This window comes from Hemibagrus wyckioides, linkage group LG16 (assembly GCF_019097595.1).
Source record: "Hemibagrus wyckioides isolate EC202008001 linkage group LG16, SWU_Hwy_1.0, whole genome shotgun sequence".
Lineage (NCBI taxonomy): Eukaryota > Metazoa > Chordata > Actinopteri > Siluriformes > Bagridae > Hemibagrus > Hemibagrus wyckioides.
In genome coordinates this window covers 10964484-10986926 of record NC_080725.1, presented here as the reverse complement: position 1 = coordinate 10986926, position 22443 = coordinate 10964484, and the positions used below count along the sequence as shown (strand labels likewise).

The following is a 22443-nucleotide window of genomic DNA, read 5'->3' as shown; positions in this document are numbered from 1 at the left end:
CTGATGATGAATGAATGAATTCATGACAATTTTATGAGTTTTGTTAAAACTATCTTTGCACATAACATGCATCTCTGCATCAGCAGGGACTAGTTTATCCTTCCTGGCAATTTCAACACTCGCCTATTATCTGTGTTAAGGCATTTTAATGCTGCATCTCTATGCATGTAATCAGTGTTTATTAATGCAGGGGTCCCCAACCTCCGGGCCGTGGACCATTTAGTACCGAGCCACAAAAAAACAATAAACTTATAATTTTATGTATATAACTTACAATTATATGTATTTTATTTTTAAAAATTGCTGCTTCCACCCGCTCCTCACTCCGGCGTTTTAGGCAGCCGCGGGTTTTTCCATATATCAGTAATGCCGATTTCACCCTGCATTATTTTAGCCCTGATTTTCAGTCGTTGACTGGCTTTGCGAAATCACCGACAAATGCCTCGACATCGGAGGCAAATCGCTTGTGCACGCAAGCGACAATCGTGCAGTTTGAATTACCAAAGACGCGATCTGAGAGAATCGCCGATGTGTCGCCGATGCATTACATGAAGCTGAGCATGATATTATAGTATAATAGAGTTTATAAGTTTTTATCAGAAAAAATGTCTTAAATATAGTTACAATTATATCAAACGGAAATAAAGCAAAAAACATTTGCTTGACCAGTCGCAGCAGCACAATGCAAAATTATTAATTTGGTCAATTCTGCAGAACGCACAATCCTTGTTCCCCGCACTGACCATTTTGTATCATAAACTTTTTGTGGGGCTCCATTCCCAGTCTCGCGTGAGAACTTGAGAACGCGTGAGTAAATTTCCTTATTATTTCTCGTGTACGTTCGGTTGTGAAATGCGGTTTGCGGACCAGAGTTGTCGGTGATTCTTCCTATTGTGAAGTTATGCAGTGTGAAATCTCCTGTCACCGATCCATCGTGCAGTGTGAACCCAGCAGCGACTGAATGCTACCACAGATAGTCGTACAGTGGTCCGACCACTTTGAAAATCGTGCAGTGTGAACGATAAATCTAGCTTAAATGAGCTCCCTCTATCAACAGGGATCTCTATCAAACCTTTATGGATTCCAAAACTGCTGATCACCAAAAAGTGATCATGATGAATATTTGTGATAAATCATAATTTTTCACAATTCATAACTCATGCACAGAAAGCAACCGAGTGAACGCATGAGTGAAGCTGGAATTTGTAGTTGATTAGTTTTATTCGTGGGCAGATTCTGATTTATTCTCATCGCATATGTCTGGACTAAAGAGCCCTCACCTGTGTTGTGATCAGCTGCCTTGTGCATGCGGTCCTTCATTTTATCTCCACAGCCCTGAGTAAATGTGATTTTGTCATTTGTATTGTTTATTTCTATCACTGAGGTGACTTTATTGATTTTAAGGCATGTGCACAGATATGGATCACAGCAAAGCATGAAGATCAGTTCATTTTGGCCCAGTCTTAATAGAAGTTTAATAATAATTTTTTCCCTGGTTCTTTGAATTTTGTCTTGATGAATAGTTTTCTGCTTATTTTGTGTTGTAGAAAACGTGGATGTTATTAATGCCCTAAAACCAGTAGGTGTTTTATTACAAAATGGCTATGAAACAATAGATCTACTACAGAAAAGAGAGAAGGCTTCCTCTGGATCTATATTCAGTTGTATATTTTGTTACTTGTGGAAAAACCCTTATCTAAATATCCACCCAGTGAATTATAAAAATAATGAATATGTTCAAATGATAAATCTTTCTTCTCATTGAGCAAAAGTAACTTGATGAAAGTTATTGCACATTGAAATGTTAGGGTCGGTTCCTCTTCAAGCATGAGAATGAGAAATATGAGACCTCGACCTGAAAATGAGTTATTGATTCAACAGTCCTTTCTTTCTTCTGTCCTTTCTTCTGTTCACAGTCTGTTATTTTCTGCTTCCTAGGTCAAAAGGTAGTCCAAGATGGCTGCAGCATCATATGATCAGCTGCTAAAGCAAGTGGAGGCCCTGAAGATGGAGAACTCCAACCTGAGACAAGAGCTCGAAGACAATTCGAACCACCTCACCAAGCTGGAAACCGAGGCCTCTAACATGAAGGTACATGTGAAGCGATTGCCTCGATTTATTTCACTGGCTGCTTAGAAAGCGAAACCTTGAAAGAGCGGATTGCAGCAATTATTGCTGTAATTAAAATGCCGTCCAGTGGGTTTTATTTAAATCCTCGGTCAAGGATGTTGTTCCTTTATTCATGGTTATTGTAATCTGCTGCCTTTGAACTGGAATATGATGCGCTCGCATGAACTATCCACCTGTTCTCTTCGAACATTCAATTTGCACATAAGAAAACATGAACGGAACCGGCGAGGGGGTTTTACAATCGACCGATGGTTACAATCGACTGGAGATCTTGCAGTGAACTTGATGGATAACTGTGTATAAATACAAATGACTTATACCAGTCTGGGACAGTAAACGTTCAGCCATAAATCTTAGAATATATGCTTTATTTTATTTATTTTTTTAATAACATGTGCAATTCTTTTTAGTGTAAACGCACTAATATGAAGTCATCTTAAATCATTAATCTGAAATGTGACTATAATCCACTGACATAAAGCCAATTGAAGAAGCTTTGTCATACAGAAACTGCAAAATTCCTTTTTAATATGAAGTCATTAGTTATGCCACACTGATATGAAGCCACTAGAAAGAGAGCATTTATTGTCTCACAAAAGTACAGCAAATTTCCTTTCTTATTACAATCCCACCGATGTTAAGCCACTGATTCTAAGCCATAAAGTTAAGTCATTAATATAAAGCCATTCCAGACATGAAGACACATGGCCATGAGGAAAACATTATTAAAAATGAATAAATATTATGTTGTAGCATTACAGCACATTATGCCTATAGACCTAGACATTTCCAGCTCCCTTAAATTATTACCCTTTTCATGATGCTGTTAGTGACCTTTAATAATTGTAGTAGAAAATGAATGAATGAATGAATAACCTGGAAGAAAGTATTGAAAATGTGTGTTTTTCTCTAAAGCACAATTATTATTTTCGTGCCTGGGATTTCTGTTGTATATTCTTATGCATTTGGTTGCCTGCATTTCCCAGTGAACTACATCACACAGCACCACATGACTGACTTTGTAGCTCATGACCTCCTTCTGAATAGTCTAGAAATATTTGCATTTCATGTTAACAGTTAATCTGATCTTTGGATAGTTGATTAAAATTTGCAAAGCATTTGAATGAAAATACACCTCGTGTCTTTGAAAGGTTGAGTCAGCATTCATGCTGCATTTTCTTGTGCCTTCATTTCATACGAATGAGCTCTTTTGAGATGCTCTAAAGGAAAATTTGACACTGGCTTCTGAAAGCAGCCTGTCACTCCCTCTTGGCATCCTCGCCGAGAAGTTTCCCCACTATAATGCCTTATTTCTTCACTCCTCCCCCCGCCATCATGGCAAAAACATCACCTTCGATCTATCATTTCCACCTGAATGCCTTTATTTCTTTTCCAAAACCACGGGCAAGCTTCAGCTCTTGGCTGGTTTTCTGCATCAGAAGCTCGCCTGCTCAGGGGGCAGCGAGTCGTTTAGATGTGACCTGGCAGCTTTCAGCCGAGGGGAGAAGACAGTGTAAGAGGAAGCGCTTTTTTCTGAATGCATTTTGGGTTTCTTTTTTAAAAACATTTATTTATTTGTCTTGGATTGATCAGTTTATTTACATCGTTATACAGTGCCACATTTGACTGGCTCGGTCAAATAATGATGTCTGAGTGTTTGTGCCATTTTCTGGAAGCACATTCTGTGTTGCCGGGGGAAACGGAAGCAGATTAGATGCACTCTCCTATTCATTCGTTGTTGGATCCTTAAAGGGAAATGAAGTCATTTTGGTTGGTTAAATGAAAACTATGGGAATGCTAGAGATAATATTCATTTAAATCTGAACGATCAGATTAAATAAGTTAAATAAAAAAGGATCATGATTGCTACCTCATTCTTTACATACCTCCCGTCTAAAGGAAATTATTTACCTTTTTGTCTGTATATTTTTTGCTGCAATCTCTGTAATTCCCTTCATGCAAGAGAAAAGAGGCTTTCATTAGAGAGCAGAGATGGCCAGCCAGTCATTGCTCTGTTGCCAAAAGCAAATTCAGTCCCTTTATGCACCTTCCCATCATCCCTTGCCTGCTAATGGACATGGAGAAAAGAGAAGAATTTGCTTCTAACTTTTGAGGCCATTTAAGATGTTAAATTCTCCATGCTTAAGTTTGGGTTATGTAGAGGTCTTGGACAGAGATTCTCCTATATTTGGGGAAACTTATGTTTAGGGGAAAAAAGGAGGGAAAAATCCCAGTATGGGAACATTTCACTGTCCCACATGCCAGTAGTTATGCCAGCTCTAGGGGTAATCACAGCCTTTTGGACACTAATGAGACATTGCTTTGGCCCCATGCAGTTTGGCTGACATGAAGAATGTGGGCAGTGCATGTCTTCCTTACAATCTTTAGATTGAACCAGTGAAGTGCACTCGTATTTTTTAGGTTTGGAGAAGGTCTGGATTTCTCTTCTTACAGCTTCCTTTTGTGTCTTGGATTAAAAGATGTTTTTCAATTATTTCACCATTTGAGCAATATAAATAGTTTCTAAGGGTGCAATGAATATGAAATAAGCCGTTTACTTCCCTGTAAAAATATATAATAACTGTTTGTCTCTGCAGAATTGGCTTTCTGACTTTATCTAATTTTGTTTCAAGGCACAGAAATCCACTGACTCTCATTCAGAGCAAAATATGCACATTTATGTATAGATTTTTTTTCCTTACCTGTTTTGGTCGATTGCTCTCGCTGTGACACAGGCATAAATCAGCCATCTTCCTCAGTCACCTCTCTACTTCTTTTTATGACGCTCCCTTCCTGGCTTTGTCTCACTGAATGTGGCCCATTTCTGTCCCATGGTCATTTCCTTTTTCCCCAGGCTTCCGGAGACAAACATCTGCAGGCAGACAGTAAACACCTCACATTCATTAATAACTCTACTTCTTCCTGTAGTTCTGGTAGACTGTATATCCAGAGCACAGTCCATTGTTCCATAATGGACACATGCCCATCTGTAAGTCCAGGGTTTTGCTTGCTGGTAACTGCAAGCACTTGTTTACCCCTGTTACTTGTTTCAGTGTTTTCGTTAAGTGCATCTGAAAAAATGAGCAGGCTTTGTGCATCAGCACATACTGAATAAATTAGAACTGTGTCTCAAATAATGTAATCTTGTGCCATGGTAGTGTAAATCATCTAGATGACTTCAGTGCTGCTTGAATTGCTGCTGCTTTCAGACACGTGACAGTCAGAGCCATGCATTGTTAACCTGTGGATCAGACCTGGAGGAATCCCGTTAAGTGTCTTACTTAGCAGTGAATTTATGTTCTTTCTGCCTGCACTGGTGACTCAGTGTGTCGTAATCATCTGAGCTCAGTGCCTAAAACAGTAGCTGTACAGAGCTTCACTTAGTAAGACATGAATTTGAAGCCCATTTAGTCATTGAATTAGAACAGACAAAAGGTCTGTACTATACGAATCTATACAGAGTGATGACATAATGGATGCTTAAGTGGGAAATTATTGATTTTCCTGTAATGCCTGCTAATGCTCTGTTGCATAATTGTGGTAATGACAAAGAAAGCAGTAGTGTAGTTTAGCCTGAACATCACTGTCTTTCAAGCACTTATCACGTAAGTGATAGTGAACTGCATCTGCTACTGGTAGAGTCTGGTACTTGTCAACATTAACTGTGGCCACCTACTTCCACAGGAAGAGGTCACCATCACTACAACCAATCAGCCGTGATTAGCTGACACTGACCATTCAGTCTGGCTGGTGAGACAGATCAGATTTCATCACTCAAGATCGAACCTTGTGGCCAGAGTACAGAAAGATCAGATAGCTCAGAGCATTGATAAGAGTGTCTGGGGCTATGACAGTTATTGAACATCATAGGAATTGACTGGTAATGTTTACATGACTTTTTTACAACTGTGGTGAGCTCTAAACATTGCAAATGTATATTATGTCTAGTGATTAAAGCCAGCTCTCAATCTCACAATTCTACCATTTGGTAGAAACGTAGACCTTTCAGCAATAGTTCCTGAATACTTTAGTTCCTGAAAAAAAGTTTGTGAACACTGAGAATGTGAGCTCATGTAGCTGTTTTGAAGCTGGCTGTGAGCATGTTTTTCACTTACAGTCCTTCAAGCTGTGTGCCACATGTCTGCATGCCACTAGGTGCATGTAACACATGCCCTTCAGTTACATCCTGGGTCAAAAGCATACAGTTTTGACAATTGTATTTATATAAATCCTTGTACTTTCAACCCCTTATTTCCTTTTGCTTTCTATCTGGTGCCATCCTATCTGTCCGGTTTTCTTCCCACGTCCTAAGGATGTTTACCACCGGAAAAGAACAGAAGGTGGGTCTTCCCCACAACCCCATGATGACCTGTTTACCCCTATGGAATACTCAAGTGTCCTCGGTATTCTTGGCTCCATCCCGATAGATGAGTACCACATCGATTTCCATTACCAGATAGAATGACATTTTTAAAAGTGTGTGTGGTTGGACTCTATGCATCACTGCTTCCATGTGACAGAATTTCAAGGGCATCTGTTGTCCCTTCTGGACCCATGCAAGCCGACACCATGCCTGACGTTGAACAGCACAAGCGAAAGCTAAATTACACTCATGAGCCATGACTTGTCGGGCTAATTTGGATTTGGCTGCTCCAACACTGTAATTAACTGTTCTCCGGGTTACTCTGAGGTTTTAAAATTGTAACACTGAGCCGACACAAATCGAAACCAAGAGAGGCGTTATTGTTATCATCTGCTCTATATATTACTCTGACTAAGAGCATAGTAAGAGGTCCTCGATCATATGACTCCGTCCTATCCAATAATGAAGCCGTTGTTCCCCCAAGTCTACTCGGCGACATCTCATTTTGTTTGGGGGGGGCAGTAGCGTCACAGACAAGCAGTCGTTTTTGTTTGCGTCCTTTTTGGCCGTCTGTGAAAAGGGCCGGTGATGTGTGTCAGCTAGGAGGTCAGAGGCCTAAGGCCACGTATCTGAATGGGAAGTGCCTTTTTTTCCACAAGCCTGTATAGGATGGGAGGAAAGCGCTGCTTCCTGAGAGGCAGTCACAATGCCCACTCCATGGATTAGCTGAACGACTCGACAAACTGGATGTAGGAACGATGTTGTTTCAGGTCTGTGGTTTAGAGAACATATCTTGGAGTAGCTTTAATGTGAAAATGTGGTAAGTTGGCAGATATTTTATCTTCCATGTTAAAAGTGAAGGTTGTACTGTATTATTGTGAACAGTGTGTTATATTCTCAGCTCTTTGGTGGTTTGAGACTTGGTGTGAATAGAATCAACTGAACATTGAGCATTTTATACTGTGAGAATGCTGATACAAGGCCTTCAAAAATATATGTATTCGCAAACTACATTGTTAGTGAATGTCTTTGGTCTGAATTTATATTAAATGTCTCTACTACCTCTGTAATTTTGTTTGTTAGACAGTTATTAAGATCTGTTCAAGCAGCTGTCTGCACTTCCTAGATGTAAATAAACAAAGGAAATTACATTTTCTCCAGTGCAAAAGTAATTACATTTGCATTAAGTGCTGGTTTTTAGGTTGTACAGAAGCTTTTTTAAAGCTACACTTTAAATTAAATTGTGTGTATTTACTGACATAATTATACTTTGTTAATCTGTCTAATTTTGTTAGGTTAGTATGTTACAAGAGATGCATCAATACCCATACTAATATCAGGTATCTGATCTTATTATTCATGCTGTTACTTGTGGAAAAGCGTTCTGATAATTTGATACGATATAAGCTTCGTTTTTGCTTTGGCACTAATCAAATAAAAATATGAAAATTATCAAGAGGAGATACTACAGCCTTATCCTACATTACAGGTTATGGCAGTAAAACGTTAACATAAAACTGCGGAGTTCTTATCTAGCAATCAACATTAACATTTTTGACAACCGATCACTGTTTATTGACAAATGAGGTATGATGAATCATGCTTACAGCTGTACAGATGTGGAGCCTAATATTGTGTTGGTCCCTCTTTTGCTGCCAAAACAGCCCTGACCAGTCATGCACTGTGTATTCTGACACTTTTCTATCAGAACCAGCATTAACTTCTTCAGCAATTTGAGCAACAGTAGCTCATCTGTTGGATCGGATCACACGGGCCAGCCTTCAATCCCAAGGGCATCAGTGAACCTTGGCCGCCCATGACTCTGTCGCCAGTTCACCACTGTTCCTTCCTTGGACCACTTTTGATAGATACTGACCACTGCAGACCGGGAACACCCCACAAGAGCTGCAGTTTTGGAGATGCTCTGATCCAGTCATCATCACAATTTGGCCCTTTGTCAAACTCACTCAAATCCTTACACTTGCCCATTTTTCCTGCTTCTAACACATCAAGTTTGAGGACAAAATGTTCACTTTCTGCCTAATATATCCCACCCACTAACAGGTGCCATGATGAGGTAATTAGTGTTATTCACTTCACCTGTCACTGCTCATAATGTTATTCCTGATCTGTGTATGTATGAGCAGCAAATAACATGTACTCAGTCTGAAGAAAATATTTTATATATGGATATATTTATATATGGATATATATATATATATAATATGTATATATATATATATGTATATATATGTATATATATGTATATGTGTATATATATGTATGTGTATATATATGTATATATATGTATGTGTATATATATGTATATATGTATGTATGTATGTGTATATATATGTATATATGTATGTATGTGTATATATGTGTATATATATATGTGTGTATATATATATAAATATTTTATTTATATGAGGAGTTTAGACATCCTCAGTTACATTATAGCACATAGAAATGAACAGTCTGTGTAACTATACAGGTATTAGAGACACTTGATAAAAAGCTTTCTACAAATGTTTACAAGCTAAATTCCTGAGCAACGCAGACATTCTGTTTAAAGGCACGCCGAAGAAAATGGCTTTTAACAGAGGGACCACTTCCTCTCTGTTCACATCTAGAGATGCATCTAATGCAGAATTACAAAGAATTAGCAAGATCACATCTGAGAGACTTCAAAGCGGTTCTGAGCTTCTGACAAGAGAACCTGTTTGATGAGACTTCAAAGCTCTTTGATGTTCAGCGTTCTCCTCTCTTTATCATAACCACTTTAACGTACAGGCAAAAAAAACAAGCTGAAAACATTTCCCTTCTTTTAGTCAGGTACTTTGCTTGATCTCTAGGATCTAAAAATCACATGGCGTGTGTGGGAGGTTTTGTGTTTGTCAGAAACGGTGGTGAAAATCTTCTGTTTGTCTGATGCAGGAGGTGCTGAAGCAGCTCCAAGGAAGTATTGAAGAAGACGCAAAGGATTCCCAAGGCCCAATTGACTTTTTGGAGAGGCTTAAAGGTAGTTTAGGTTTGTTTGTTTTATTTATTTATTTATTTATTTATTTGCATTGGCCAAAACTGTGTGGACACATGACCATCACAGCCATATGTGGGGCCTTCAACAAACTGCTGTCACAAAGTTAGAAGCACACATTTTTATATAGAATGGCTTCTGTTTTGCTGAAACAGAGCCAGCTCCATGAAGACACATAATTACCTGACCTCATTAATTCTCCTGTGGCTGAATGGCCAAATCCGAACAGCCATACTCCACAATCTAGATGAATATATCTCTAAAATATATAATGAGATGTTTAGAAAGCACATGTGGCTGTGATAGTCAAGTATCAAGGCATGTGGCTGTGATGGACAGATATACAATCATCATTTAGTCCCAATAGAATTCAAATTATGTTTTATATATTTAACTATCCAAAGTCACCTGCTTCTATATTTGTTCCCATTGAAAAATCCCCTCACTAAACAGAAAGCTATTTCCAATAGCAAAATGAGTCATGACATGTTTTTTTTTTCCTTTTCGCTTCTCCAGAGATAAATCTGGATCCTAGCAGTTTCTCAGGGGTTAAGCTGAGACCGAAAGTGTCCATGCCGGGCTCAAGTTCAGGCCGCTCCGCTGACAGCAGCCCTATGGGCTCCTTTCCCAGGAGAGGAGTCGCGAACGGGGGCAGAGACAGCACTGGGTACCTGGAAGAGCTTGAAAAAGAGAGGTGAACTGCCTCATTTTTCTGAACATTTATTTTCTTTGAGCTTTCCTGAGCTTCCCTTAGTCAGAGGGTTCACCTAGATCTAAAATTGTTTTTGTGCTAATTTTATACTCAATTCTGGCATTGTGTTGCTCTGTAACTTCCCAGCTGTAATAATGTACTTATTCCTTTGCCATATTTAACACAATAGTTTGTGTTTTTTTTTTTTTGTTTTTTTTCCCTCTTTAAATCCATTTAGGTCCTTGTTAATGGCTGAGCTTCAGAAAGAGGAGAAAGAGAAGGACTGGTACTACGCCCAGTTGCAAAACCTCACTAAAAGGATCGACAGCCTGCCACTGACTGAGAATGTACATTCATACATTAAATTCATCATACATAATTTTATTTCATTGCATTTAATCATGTTGGGCCAGCTTGGTTTTTTATTTATTTTAATTATTCATCTTTATTTTTTTGGCATGTAGTTCTCGCTACAGACAGACATGACGCGAAGGCAGCTAGAATACGAGGCTCGGCAGATTCGGGCTGCAATGGAGGAGCAGCTGGGTACGTGCCAGGACATGGAGAAGAGAGCACAGGTGAGGTGTCATTTAATGAAAGATTGTAACATAAAAATGCATTCCAATATTGAATTCCAATATATTGGCATTGAGTGCCAATATTTTTGGTTTACTATTAGCATTAGCAATTTATTTTTGACCTTTGAGCAGCATGGTTGGATTTTGTCTGCCTTAAAAGTAAAGATAAAATAAAGGTCAACTAAGTGCTAATAAAACTCACCTTGTGGAAAAGCCAGTTCACTGAAAGTGATGTGAAAGACACAAACTTACTTCATCTAGTGTTGGTCTTGTGAGCCAATAGAAAACATCCTGCCAAAAGAAAATATAGTGACTCCTTGCTATTAAGTACACTGAACTTTCACCTCACTAGAACTTTTTTTTTCTCACTGTTGAAAAAAAATGTAGGGTTAGCACCTCTGTTATTCCTTTGACCCAAGTTTTTTATTCAAAGTGAACTTGGCAAAACCTAATTTAAGCACTGAGTAGATTAAGCTTGTGGCTTCACTTAATGGATCAACAGCATGGCCATCATGGGATTTAAAACAAGTTAACAACATGATCTACTGCTGTCTCTAAATTCAATGAAACCTATAACGTGGTTATGCTTTCAGGTACGGTTGGCACGGATCCAGCAAATCGAGAAGGACATGCTGAGGTTGCGCCAGCACTTACAGTCTCAGCCTTCAGAAACTGAGGTTAGGCTACCAAACTCACACCACCACTCAAACAAATAAACAGTGGGTACACAGTAGCTGCATCCGCATACTGAGATTGAGTCATCAAACCATCTTATCTCCTGTTTCAGAGGTTTTCTAATCTGAGGTTTTGGTGATGTAGGTCGCAAGGCAAAAGTATTTCACCCTGTCAGAGATCTTAATCCAAGATGATGGGATGTCTCGACTCTTTATTTTTTTATTTAATTTATTTTTTTTCCTCTTTAGTGTAGATTTAAATCTTTGCATATGGGAATATATCTAATATAAGATAATGTCAAGCTTGAAATTAGTGAAAATGACAGTCAATTCAATTCTCTTTGTTTTACATAAATCTTATCAAATATAAGCTAATATTAAAATATATTACTAATGAAAACCTGCCTATAAGATAATCTCATTTGGATTACATAATGTTTGTCTGTAAGACCAGTTACTAAGCTTCTGATTCTGAATGTTCTACATGTGTAAACCATTCTGTTATCACGTTTTAATGAAGCATTGTTGTGCACCAAATATAGACTCCTTTGCATGACGGAACATGAACAGGTGTGTGTGTGTGTGTGTGAGACCCGGCTTTTAGATGTACAGATCAGGGGCCATATGGCTTGCTGTGCGAGTGGAAGGATATTTGTGCATGATTAGAGGTTAAGGTGATTAGGGGTTAAGGATGAATAAATCAGGTGCACAAGTCTGTGTGTATATACAGTATCTCACAAAAGTGAGTACACCCCTCACATTTTTGTAAATATTTTATTATATCTTTTCATGTGACAACACTGAAGAAATGCCACTGTGCTACAATGTAAAGTAGTGAGTGTACAGCCTGTATAACAGTGTAAATTTGCTGTCCCCTCAAAATAACTCGACACACAGCCATTAATGTCTAAACCGTTGGCAACAAAAGTGAGTACTGTACTATATATATATATATATATATATATATATGTATATGTGTATGTATGTATGTATGTATGTATATAAAATATGTGCATACACATCTAAAAAGATATCCTGGAACATGGCATGATTTTTCACAAGCTCAATATTACCTCCCCACCTCAGTAGCATTCTACTTTTGCCCATCCTCAGGCCAAGCATGACCTCATGGCCCAGGCTGAGGGCGCTCAGGCATCAGGAGACTCGGCCATTGGGAATGGAGCTTGCTCTCAGGTAAGCAAAGACAAACTTTCATGTTCCTACATTTCTCACTGCAATAGTGTTTCTTTTGCAGTTTAGTTTTGCCATTTGGAAAAAAAATGTAAAAGTTCTTTCAATGAGTGTGTTAAACAGTAATATAATGAATGTTTGTTTTTAAATGTCTGTTGTGGGCTTGCTGGTAAATTGCATGCCATTTTCCTGGCTCACTGAACAATAGCGTTTTGCAGACAGATGGCGCCACAGACGTGTCAGTGAAATAGCCACAGGGATCAAGTGTGATTTATTGCCCTTAGTTGACTTTACGCAGTTAATAGTAAAAGTTCTGCATTGACCTCCTGCTAAAGCAGATCTCTTTTTGCAGTAAGGATTATTTTTTTTTGTTTTTATTATTTATTTTTGCAGCAAGCTTCATTTTATCTATCTATCTATCTATCTATCTATCTATCTATCTATCTATCTATCTATCTATCTATCTATCTATCTTGCAGCGTTTTTATTTTATTTTATTTATTTTATTTTTATAAAGATAACACTCTGTGCTTTGCCAGGTCTCAAGCTCTCGTGTGGATCATGACACAGCCAGCGAGATGAGTAGTGGAGGAAGCTACTCTGTTCCACGTAGACTTACCAGTCATTTGGGCACGAAGGTAAACTAACAAACCTGAGTTGTCTCACAAAAGGCATAGGGAACTCTAGAAAGTTTATGTAGCTATGTGTTCTCTTTGAGAAATAAAAAAACATTTCCTTGTGCACCTAAACATGCAGCTAGCATAATGAAATCTTTACTGTTGTCTCTTTCTTTTTTTTCAGGTGGAAATGGTGTACTCGCTGCTCTCCATGTTGGGCACTCATGATAAGGATGACATGTCTCGCACTCTCCTGGCCATGTCCAGTTCTCAGGACAGTTGTATAGCCATGCGTCAATCTGGCTGCCTTCCGCTGCTCATCCAGCTCTTGCATGGCAATGACAAAGACTCTGTTCTGCTGGGCAACTCTCGAGGCAGCAAAGAGGCCCGAGCCAGGGCCAGTGCTGCGCTACATAACATCATCCACTCACAGCCAGATGACAAGCGTGGCCGGAGAGAGATCCGTGTGCTCCATTTGCTGGAACAGATCAGGGCTTACTGCGAGACTTGCTGGGAGTGGCAGGAGAGCCATGAGCGTGGAGTAGACCAAGACAAAAACCCAAGTAAGTCTGGCTTTTGGATTTTGTCTACGTACATTTTACTGCTGTATGAGCTGGATTTTGCTCTGTGGTTTAAGAAATTGCTGTCATTACTATGCTATTAAGTGACATTGCTAATGGACTTTTCAAATTTCAGTGCCTTCCCCAATGGAGCACCAGATCTGTCCAGCAGTTTGTGTTCTTATGAAGCTGTCCTTTGATGAGGAGCATAGACATGCAATGAATGAACTTGGTAAGTATCCCTTTCTTTTGCCATTTGCTTAGAGTTCCCAGTGAGCTGTTTGTTCAGAATATTCTATTTTATATTCATACTTACCAAATGGTTGCGGTTTGTAGGTGGACTACAGGCTATAGGTGAACTGTTGCAGGTGGATTGTGAAATTTATGGCCTTACAAGTGACCACTACAGTGTTACACTAAGACGATATGCTGGCATGGCTCTAACTAATTTAACTTTTGGTGATGTAGCCAACAAGGTAGTGCATTCCATTCATTCCATTCAGTATCAGATTTAAACTTATTATTGTAATGTTATTTGTTATTAACCATAATATTTTTGTTTTACAGGCAACACTTTGTTCCATGAAGGGATGTATGAGGGCCATGGTAGCTCAACTGAAATCTGAGAGTGAGGATTTGCAACAGGTAAATTGGGTATCATGTATCAGATTATTTTGCAGTAATCCTATAATTTTATAAAAATTTGTTCAACTTTATTCCTTCAGGTAATTGCAAGTGTGTTGAGAAACCTGTCTTGGCGTGCTGATGTCAATAGTAAAAAGACATTGCGTGAGGTTGGCAGTGTTAGGGCTCTGATGGAGTGTGCCCTAGAGGTTCAGAAGGTAAGGACTGTTTTAGGGGCAGGATACACATCAAGTGTTACTGTTTTCTATGATGACCTCTTATGTGAATCTTTGTTTTTATAGGAATCAACACTAAAAAGTGTGCTTAGTGCCCTTTGGAACTTATCTGCTCATTGCACTGAAAACAAGGCTGATATCTGTTCTGTTGCTGGTGCATTAGCCTTTTTAGTGAGCACTCTAACTTACAGAAGCCAAACCAACACCCTTGCCATTATAGAAAGCGGTGGAGGAATCTTGAGGAATGTTTCAAGTCTTATAGCCACAAATGAGGAGCACAGGTGAAATTATATTCTATTTCTTCTTACATATGCTTCATAAGTAATTTTTGCTATTCTAATAGCACTGTAAATGCTAATTTTTATTTCCTTCACAATATTTTTGTAGGCAAATCCTGCGGGAGAGCAGCTGTCTGCAGACCCTTCTTCAACATCTCAAATCTCATAGCTTAACCATAGTGAGCAATGCTTGTGGAACTCTGTGGAACCTCTCTGCTCGAAATGCAAAAGACCAGGAGGCATTGTGGGATATGGGTGCAGTTAGCATGCTAAAAAATCTGATTCACTCCAAGCACAAAATGATTGCAATGGGTAGTGCTGCAGCTCTGAGAAACCTCATGGCCAATCGGCCTGCCAAATATAAGGATGCGAACATAATGTCTCCTGGATCTAGCCTGCCTTCACTACATGTAAGAAAACAGAAAGCACTAATTGAAGAACTGGATGCACAGCATCTGTCTGAAACTTTTGATAATATAGATAATTTGAGTCCCAAGGCTTCTCACAGGAGCAAGCCTCGGCACAAGCACAATGTTTATGGTGATTATGATGGGGTTTGCAGGTCAGATGGTTTTAACACTAGCGGTGTTGGTGTTCGCTCTCCTTACATGAACACACCAGTGCTCTCCAGCCCATCTTCTCGGGAGAACAGGGGAAATGCAGACAGTGTTAGGGCTGAGAGAGACAAGAGCCTGGATCGGGAGCGAAGAGGCGTTCTCCCAGATTCTGACTCTGGTAAAAGAATAGGAATGCAAATTCCAACCACTGCAGCGCAAATAGCAATGGTAATGGAAGAAGTACAAAACATGCATTTGGGCCTAGATGACCGAAATGCTGGATCTACTCCTGACCCTCACATAGTGCAGGATGACCTCATCAGACGTCAGACTGGGGTTCACGGTCACCAAAACATGTACAACTATAGTAAACCAGATGCATCAGGGAGACCCTGCCCAATGCCCAAACTGGAGTATAGAGCATCTAATGACAGCCTTAATAGTGTCAGCAGCACTGATGGCTATGGAAAAAGGGGTCAGATGAAACCATCTGTAGACTCCTACTCTGAAGATGATGAAGGAAAATGGTGTGTCTACAGAAAATATCCAGCAGATCTTGCCCATAAGATACACAATGCAAATCATATGGAAGATGATGATGGTGATCTAGACACGCCTATTAACTATAGTTTGAAATATTCAGATGAACAGCTCAACTCTGGCCGACAAAGCCCAAGTCAGAGTGAGAGGTGGGCAAGGTCCAAAATTTTGGAGGATGAAATGAAACGCTCTGAACACAATCCACCCAGGTCCCAAAGCCCAGGGTACCCTATGTACACAGATGGGAATAGTGAAAGTGAAGATAAGCTTAAAAAATACCAGCCTCTGTTTGTTCAACAGGATATGTCTGGAGGATTCCGAGCCAGAGGACCTAATGAGCAAAATAGTAGTGCATCTGGTCATGGAATGAACAAAAAAATGAATCAAACAATTTGTACTGTGGATGATTTTGGTGATGACAAACCAACTAACTACAGTGAGCGCTATTCAGAAGAGGAACAACTTGATGAGCAGCCTACCAATTACAGCATAAAATACAATGAAGAACACCATGTAGAACAACCTATTGATTATAGTCTGAAGTACTCTGATACGTCTTCTAAAAAGCCAGTGTTCAGTCATTCAAAAGCATCATCTTCACAGAGCTCTGTCAAGGACCAGTTGAGTCAGGACAGTTCATCTTCAGTTTCATCAATAAAAACTCAGAATAGGCAAAAACAGCTCCAGCAACCCTCAGCTCAAACTCGACCAGGACCTGGTAGGTCAATTCAAAAGACCACTTGCAAGGCTACAACAATAAATCAAGAAACATTGCAAACCTATTGTGTGGAGGATACACCTATATGTTTCTCAAGGGGAAGCTCCTTATCATCCTTATCTTCTGAAGATGAAATAGAGAGCTGTAAGCAGAATGTCAATGCAGCTACTAATTACACAACATTGCCTGTCCCTGACAAATCATCCAATAATGTTTCAGATCAGCGCCCAACAGAAGGTCCGTCGTCCAGCCATTATGTAAGAATGAAGCCACCACGACACCAAGGATCTCATGTTGGGCATGGTGAGGGTTCCAGACATCAGAAAGCAGTAGAAATTTCATCAGGTGCTAAATCGCCATCAAAAAGTGGTGCTCAGACCCCCAAAAGTCCTCCTGAACATTACGTGCAAGAAACCCCTCTTGTGTTTAGCAGATGCACTTCTGTGAGCTCTCTTGACAGCTTTGAGAGCCACTCCATTGCCAGCTCAGTACAAAGTGAGCCATACAGTGGAATGGTTAGTGGCATAATCAGCCCTAGTGACCTGCCCGATAGCCCTGGCCAAACAATGCCGCCCAGTCGTAGCAAGACACCACCACCACCACCTCCACGTACAACATCCATAAAACAGAAAGTTAGTGTGCCGCCTCATGCTGAAAAACGGGACTTGGCACCAAGACATGCAGCTGTCAATGCTGCTGTGCAAAAAGTGCAAGTGCTTCCAGATAATGACACGCTTCTTCATTTTGCTACAGAGAGTACTCCAGAGGGTTTTTCATGTGCCTCTAGCCTCAGTGCATTAAGTCTTGATGAGCCCTTTATTCAAAAGGATGTGGAGCTAAAGATAATGCCCCCACTTCATGAAGATGACCATGGAAGCAAGACTGAAACCGAGAAAGACACTAACGAGTCCAAGAGGCAAGACAAGCCTCCAGCAACTACTGAATCTGAGAAAGACATATTGGATGACTCTGATGATGATGATGATGATCGAGAGATCCTAGAAGCATGTATAAATTCGGCCATGCCTACAAAGTCTTCGAGAAAACCCAAGAAACAAACACCCCCAACCACTTCAAGAATACCACCACCAGTAGTCCGTAAACCAAGCCAGCTCCCTGTTTACAAATTACTACCCTCACAAAACAGAGGGCCACTGCAAAAACATATGGCATTAAGTCATGGAGAGGACATGCCTCGTGTATATTGCGTAGAAGGCACCCCTACTAACTTTTCCACAGCAACATCTCTTAGTGACCTTACTATTGATTCACCTCCAAATGAGCTGGCTGCTATTGAAATTCCAGCTCCTCAAGCAGAGGCATCAAATCAAAGACGAGACACCATCCCAGAGGGTAAAAGTGCAGAAACGACCGATATTGCTGCTGCTTTTGACATGCAGTGTACTTCTGGTGAAAACGAAGGGGATGATATTCTTGCTGAGTGCATCAACTCAGCAATGCCAAAAGGTAAAACACACAAGCCATTCAGGGTGCAAAAAATGTCAGATCAACCTCAGCATCCACCTACTGCTACTGGAAGTTTAGTTCAGCAAGAGTTTGAAAAGAAAAAGCCAACGTCACCTGTAAAACCAATGCCACAAAGCAGTGAATATAGAGCAAGGATGCTTAAGCGACCAGATGCCCCCAGCAACTTATCAGAGGCAGTATATCCTGATAAAAACACAGAAACAAAAAAACTAGAGTCTAAAGCATGCCACAGGGCACTGGCAGATAAGTCTTTGAATGCCGAGGAACGTGCCCGTCCAGGTTTTGCCTTTGATTCTCCGCACCATTACACACCAATTGAGGGTACTCCTTATTGCTTTTCTCGCAATGATTCACTAAGCTCACTTGACTTTGAGGATGACGATCTTGACCTTTCCAAAGAGAAAGCTGAGCTTCGAAAAGAGAAGGAACAAAGAAACCTTCCACCTTCAAAGAGTAATGGAGAGCTTTCTGGAAACACTAGCAGTGTGTCCACATTTCAGACTGCCCCAGCAAAGGGCCTTCAAAAACCAGGTTTTTCGCTTGCATCCAAAGAAAATACTGGTGCAGTGCCTGATGAAAAGCAAAACTTTTCAATAGAGGACACCCCAGTGTGTTTCTCAAGAAATTCCTCCCTCAGTTCACTTAGTGACATTGACCAAGAAAACAACAACAAAGACTGCTCACACAAAGAAGACGCATCACAAGTAGAAATGCCAAGGCCTCAAGCCTCTGGCTATGCACCAAAAGCTTTTCATGTTGAGGATACTCCTGTGTGTTTCTCTCGAAATAGTTCTCTTAGCTCACTTAGCATTGACTCTGAGGATGACCTCCTACAAGAGTGCATCAGTTCTGCAATGCCAAAGAAAAAGAAGCAACCACCTAGAAGTAAGAGTGATGACCAAGGTGTTAAGGAAGAGAAACACATGTTAGCTGATGGTATTTTAGCAGAGGAACCAGACCTCATATTGGATCTCACAGATACACACAGTCCTATTTCAGAGCAAGCATTGTCTCCAGACTCTGAATCATTTGACTGGAAAGCCATCCAAGAGGGTGCTAATTCAATTGTTAGCAGTCTGCACCAAGCTGCAGCTAGTCTATCCAGACAAGGATCTTCTGATTCAGATTCTATCCTTTCTCTTAAATCTGGCATTTCCATTGGATCCCCTTTCCACCTGCCTTCAAATCAAGATGACAATAAGCCACCTGCCCATAAAGGACCAAGAATATTGAAACCAGGTGAGAAAAGCACTTTAGAGACAAAAAAGAAAGAGGAAGAAGCTGCTAAAAGCTTAAAAGGTGGTAAGAAAGTATATAAAAGTCTTATCACCGGAAAACCACGACCCAGTCATGAGACCATGACTTCTCAGCAAAGACAAGCTCAAGTTCCTGCAGTTTCACGAGGAAGAACAATGGTTCATGTCCCTGGTGTGAGAAGCAGTTCTCCGAGTACCAGCCCCATTCCAAAAAAGCCTCCTACTCGTGGACAAGCCACAAAACCACCAGCTCCTCAGGCAACAAATTCTGGAAACTCTCCTAGGACTATGAAAACGCCATCAAAATCAGACCCTAGTCCTGCCAGAGAACCAACTCCCTCTCAAGGAGGATCAAGTAAAACCTCCTCTCGATCAGGATCAAGAGATTCTACACCATCTAGACCACCCCAGCAATCCCTAGCTAGACCAATGCAGTCTCCTGGTCGCACCTCTGCCTCACCAGGTAGGAATGGTCTAACTCCACCAAACAAATTCTCTCAGATACCTCGTACTGTTTCTCCAAGCGCAGCTTCCAAACCTGGGTCTGGTCGAATGTCTTATCCCTCTCCAGGGAGGCAGCTGAGTCAGCAAACACCTCCAAAACATAGTGGCTTGCCAAGAAGCACCAGTGGTATACCCAGGAGTGAATCTGCTTCGAAAAGTCTAAATCAGTGTGGAGCCACAGGCCCTTCCAAAAAAGCAGAACTGTCTCGAATGTCTTCCACAAAGTCAAGTGGGAGCGAGTCTGACAGATCAGAGAAACCTGGACTTGTTCGCCAATCCACGTTTATTAAAGAAGCCCCAAGTCCCACCCTCAAAAGGAAATTAGAGGAGTCTGCTTCTTTTGAGTCTTTGTCTCCTTCCTCTCCTAGTCAGTCTCAAACACCTATTTCAAGCCCATCCTTACCAGACATGTCTCTCACTTTGCCTTATCAAGGAGGTGGCTGGAAAAAGTCCCCCCAAAGCCAAAACTCCTCTGAAAATGGAGATGGTAAGTCACTTAGACGGCATGACATCTCCAGATCGCATTCAGAGAGCCCCTCAAGACTTCCAATTAACAGAGGAGGGACATGGAAAAGGGAGCATAGTAAACATTCATCCTCTCTCCCAAGAGTAGGTACTTGGAAAAGAACAGGCAGCAGTTCCTCTATACTCTCTGCATCATCTGAGTCTAGTGAAAAGGGCAGAAGTGAAGATGAACGTCAGCCAGCTAATCCGACTCAACGATCTGGACAGAACAAGGATGGGGGTCTAGAAAGGAAAGGAACGTGGAGGAAAATAAAAGATAATGAAAAGGGTCCCTCAATGACTCTAGACTTACCTGATCCATCTAGTGATGTACGGACGGCACAAACAAGTACCACAGCAAAATCTGAGGATGTTTGGGTGAGGATTGAAGATTGTCCTATCAACAGCCCTAGGTCTAGTAAGTCACCAGCAGCAAACACACCACCAGTAATTGATGGCATGTCTGGAAGACTACATCCTAGTGATTGGGACTTGAGTGAAATGCATCATAAGCAGCCAACAACCAATGAGAATGCAGCCAGTCGACGTCTTGGTTCAGAAACTAATTTGAACTTGATAAGAAGTAGTGAGAGTCTTGACAAAAAGGTGACTGACATAAAGCCTGTTTTAAGCACTCCAAATATTGCTACAGAAGTTCATGAAATTGCCATTGCTGAGCGTACACCTTTCAGCTCAACCAATTCCAGCAAACACAGCTCCCCTAGTGGTGCTGTTGCTGCCAGGGTTAGTCCTTTTAACTATACACCAAGCCCAAGAAAGAGCAGTGCTGACAATACAACACCGAGACCATCTCAGATCCCCACACCAGTCAACAGCAATGTAAAAAAGAGAGACTCCAAAGGAGACACAACAGAAAGTGGGTCCTATATTGTCACCTCTGTGTAAAAATTGTTCTAATACTGGACAATACTTGGAATGTGTTTTGTTCATCTCTATGGGAGAAAAACTGTTTAAACTTATTGTAGTCAAAGCAAATATACGGTTGTGTAATTTTTTGCTGGTAGAATTGTGACAGGCACACGTGATCATCTGACAATGAGGGGCAGGATATTGTATGTCAATTTGTACAGATTTAATTATGTATATATTTAATTTAAACCAGTGACGAGATCCGATCTTGCCTGACTTGAGGTAGATAATTACAGTGGAATATTTGGGTTGTTGCTATACCTTTTGGTTGACCTTCCTTACTAATGCATTTAATTTTTAAGGAACTGTACACCTGTATTAAGTCAAATGTCAAACTCATTTTTACTGCCACATATTGTATGTTATGACTTCCGCTCCTTGCATGATCTCATCCAATGTTCTGCTATTTCTTGAACATTGATGTGGACACATGATATGCTGATAGCTGTAGTGTAACATTTTACACATTTGTCTGTGCTTTTGAAAGGAATTAACTATGAAAAACGATCACTTCGGAGGATATTTACAACGGACATAGATTATAAAAATAAATAGATTCATTGCTCTGCTATTTGTGTACAGCCTGTCCAGTTGAGGTCAGTGTTTTAAATGGACACTTTGGTTTGTGAAGGACCGAAGTTGTTAGAATTAAATTATTGTAGGTTTTGGTGTTGTTTTTTAAAACCTAATTTACGTTACCCATTATTCAGAGTTATTGTTGAAGCACATGCTCAGATATACTCTTTTACCAAAATGCCACTTTTTTTTCCCCTCATGCAATAAAGTAGGCTGATTGATGTTTGACACTTTTCAAATTACAAATGGCAAATCGATGTAATAAACACCACTTTGGGTGAGAGTTGCCTCCTGTGCATTTTATCATTGAATCTGCTAGAGTTTACATTCCTTTCCCCTTTATTTCTCCTTTTAAATGCATCTAAATAAAAAAGTGTAATGTAGTTAAACT

The 22443-nt window shown here is 40.3% G+C and overlaps 1 protein-coding gene across 5 annotated transcripts in view; it reads left to right on the top strand.

Annotated features, from left to right (window-relative positions):
• apc (APC regulator of WNT signaling pathway) overlaps positions 1-22333 on the top strand; it is a 30182-nt gene extending 7849 nt beyond the window's left edge. For 2 of the 5 annotated variants that reach the window (XM_058411131.1, XM_058411132.1), the window contains 15 exons: positions 1939-2091; positions 9431-9524; positions 10047-10224; positions 10460-10568; positions 10686-10799; positions 11393-11476; positions 12587-12667; positions 13204-13302; positions 13466-13844; positions 13978-14073; positions 14178-14317; positions 14409-14486; positions 14567-14683; positions 14768-14982; positions 15089-22333. In XM_058411131.1, the coding sequence (XP_058267114.1) occupies positions 1957-2091; positions 9431-9524; positions 10047-10224; positions 10460-10568; positions 10686-10799; positions 11393-11476; positions 12587-12667; positions 13204-13302; positions 13466-13844; positions 13978-14073; positions 14178-14317; positions 14409-14486; positions 14567-14683; positions 14768-14982; positions 15089-21452 (8283 nt within the window). In that variant the 5' untranslated portion in view covers positions 1939-1956 and the 3' untranslated portion in view covers positions 21453-22333. Of the gene's footprint in view, positions 1-1938; positions 2092-7064; positions 7314-9430; positions 9525-10046; positions 10225-10459; positions 10569-10685; positions 10800-11392; positions 11477-12586; positions 12668-13203; positions 13303-13465; positions 13845-13977; positions 14074-14177; positions 14318-14408; positions 14487-14566; positions 14684-14767; positions 14983-15088 lie in introns of those variants that run through there. The other 3 variants (XM_058411133.1, XM_058411134.1, XM_058411135.1) reach the window with 3 other exon arrangements.
• Positions 22334-22443: the final 110 nt, after the last annotated feature.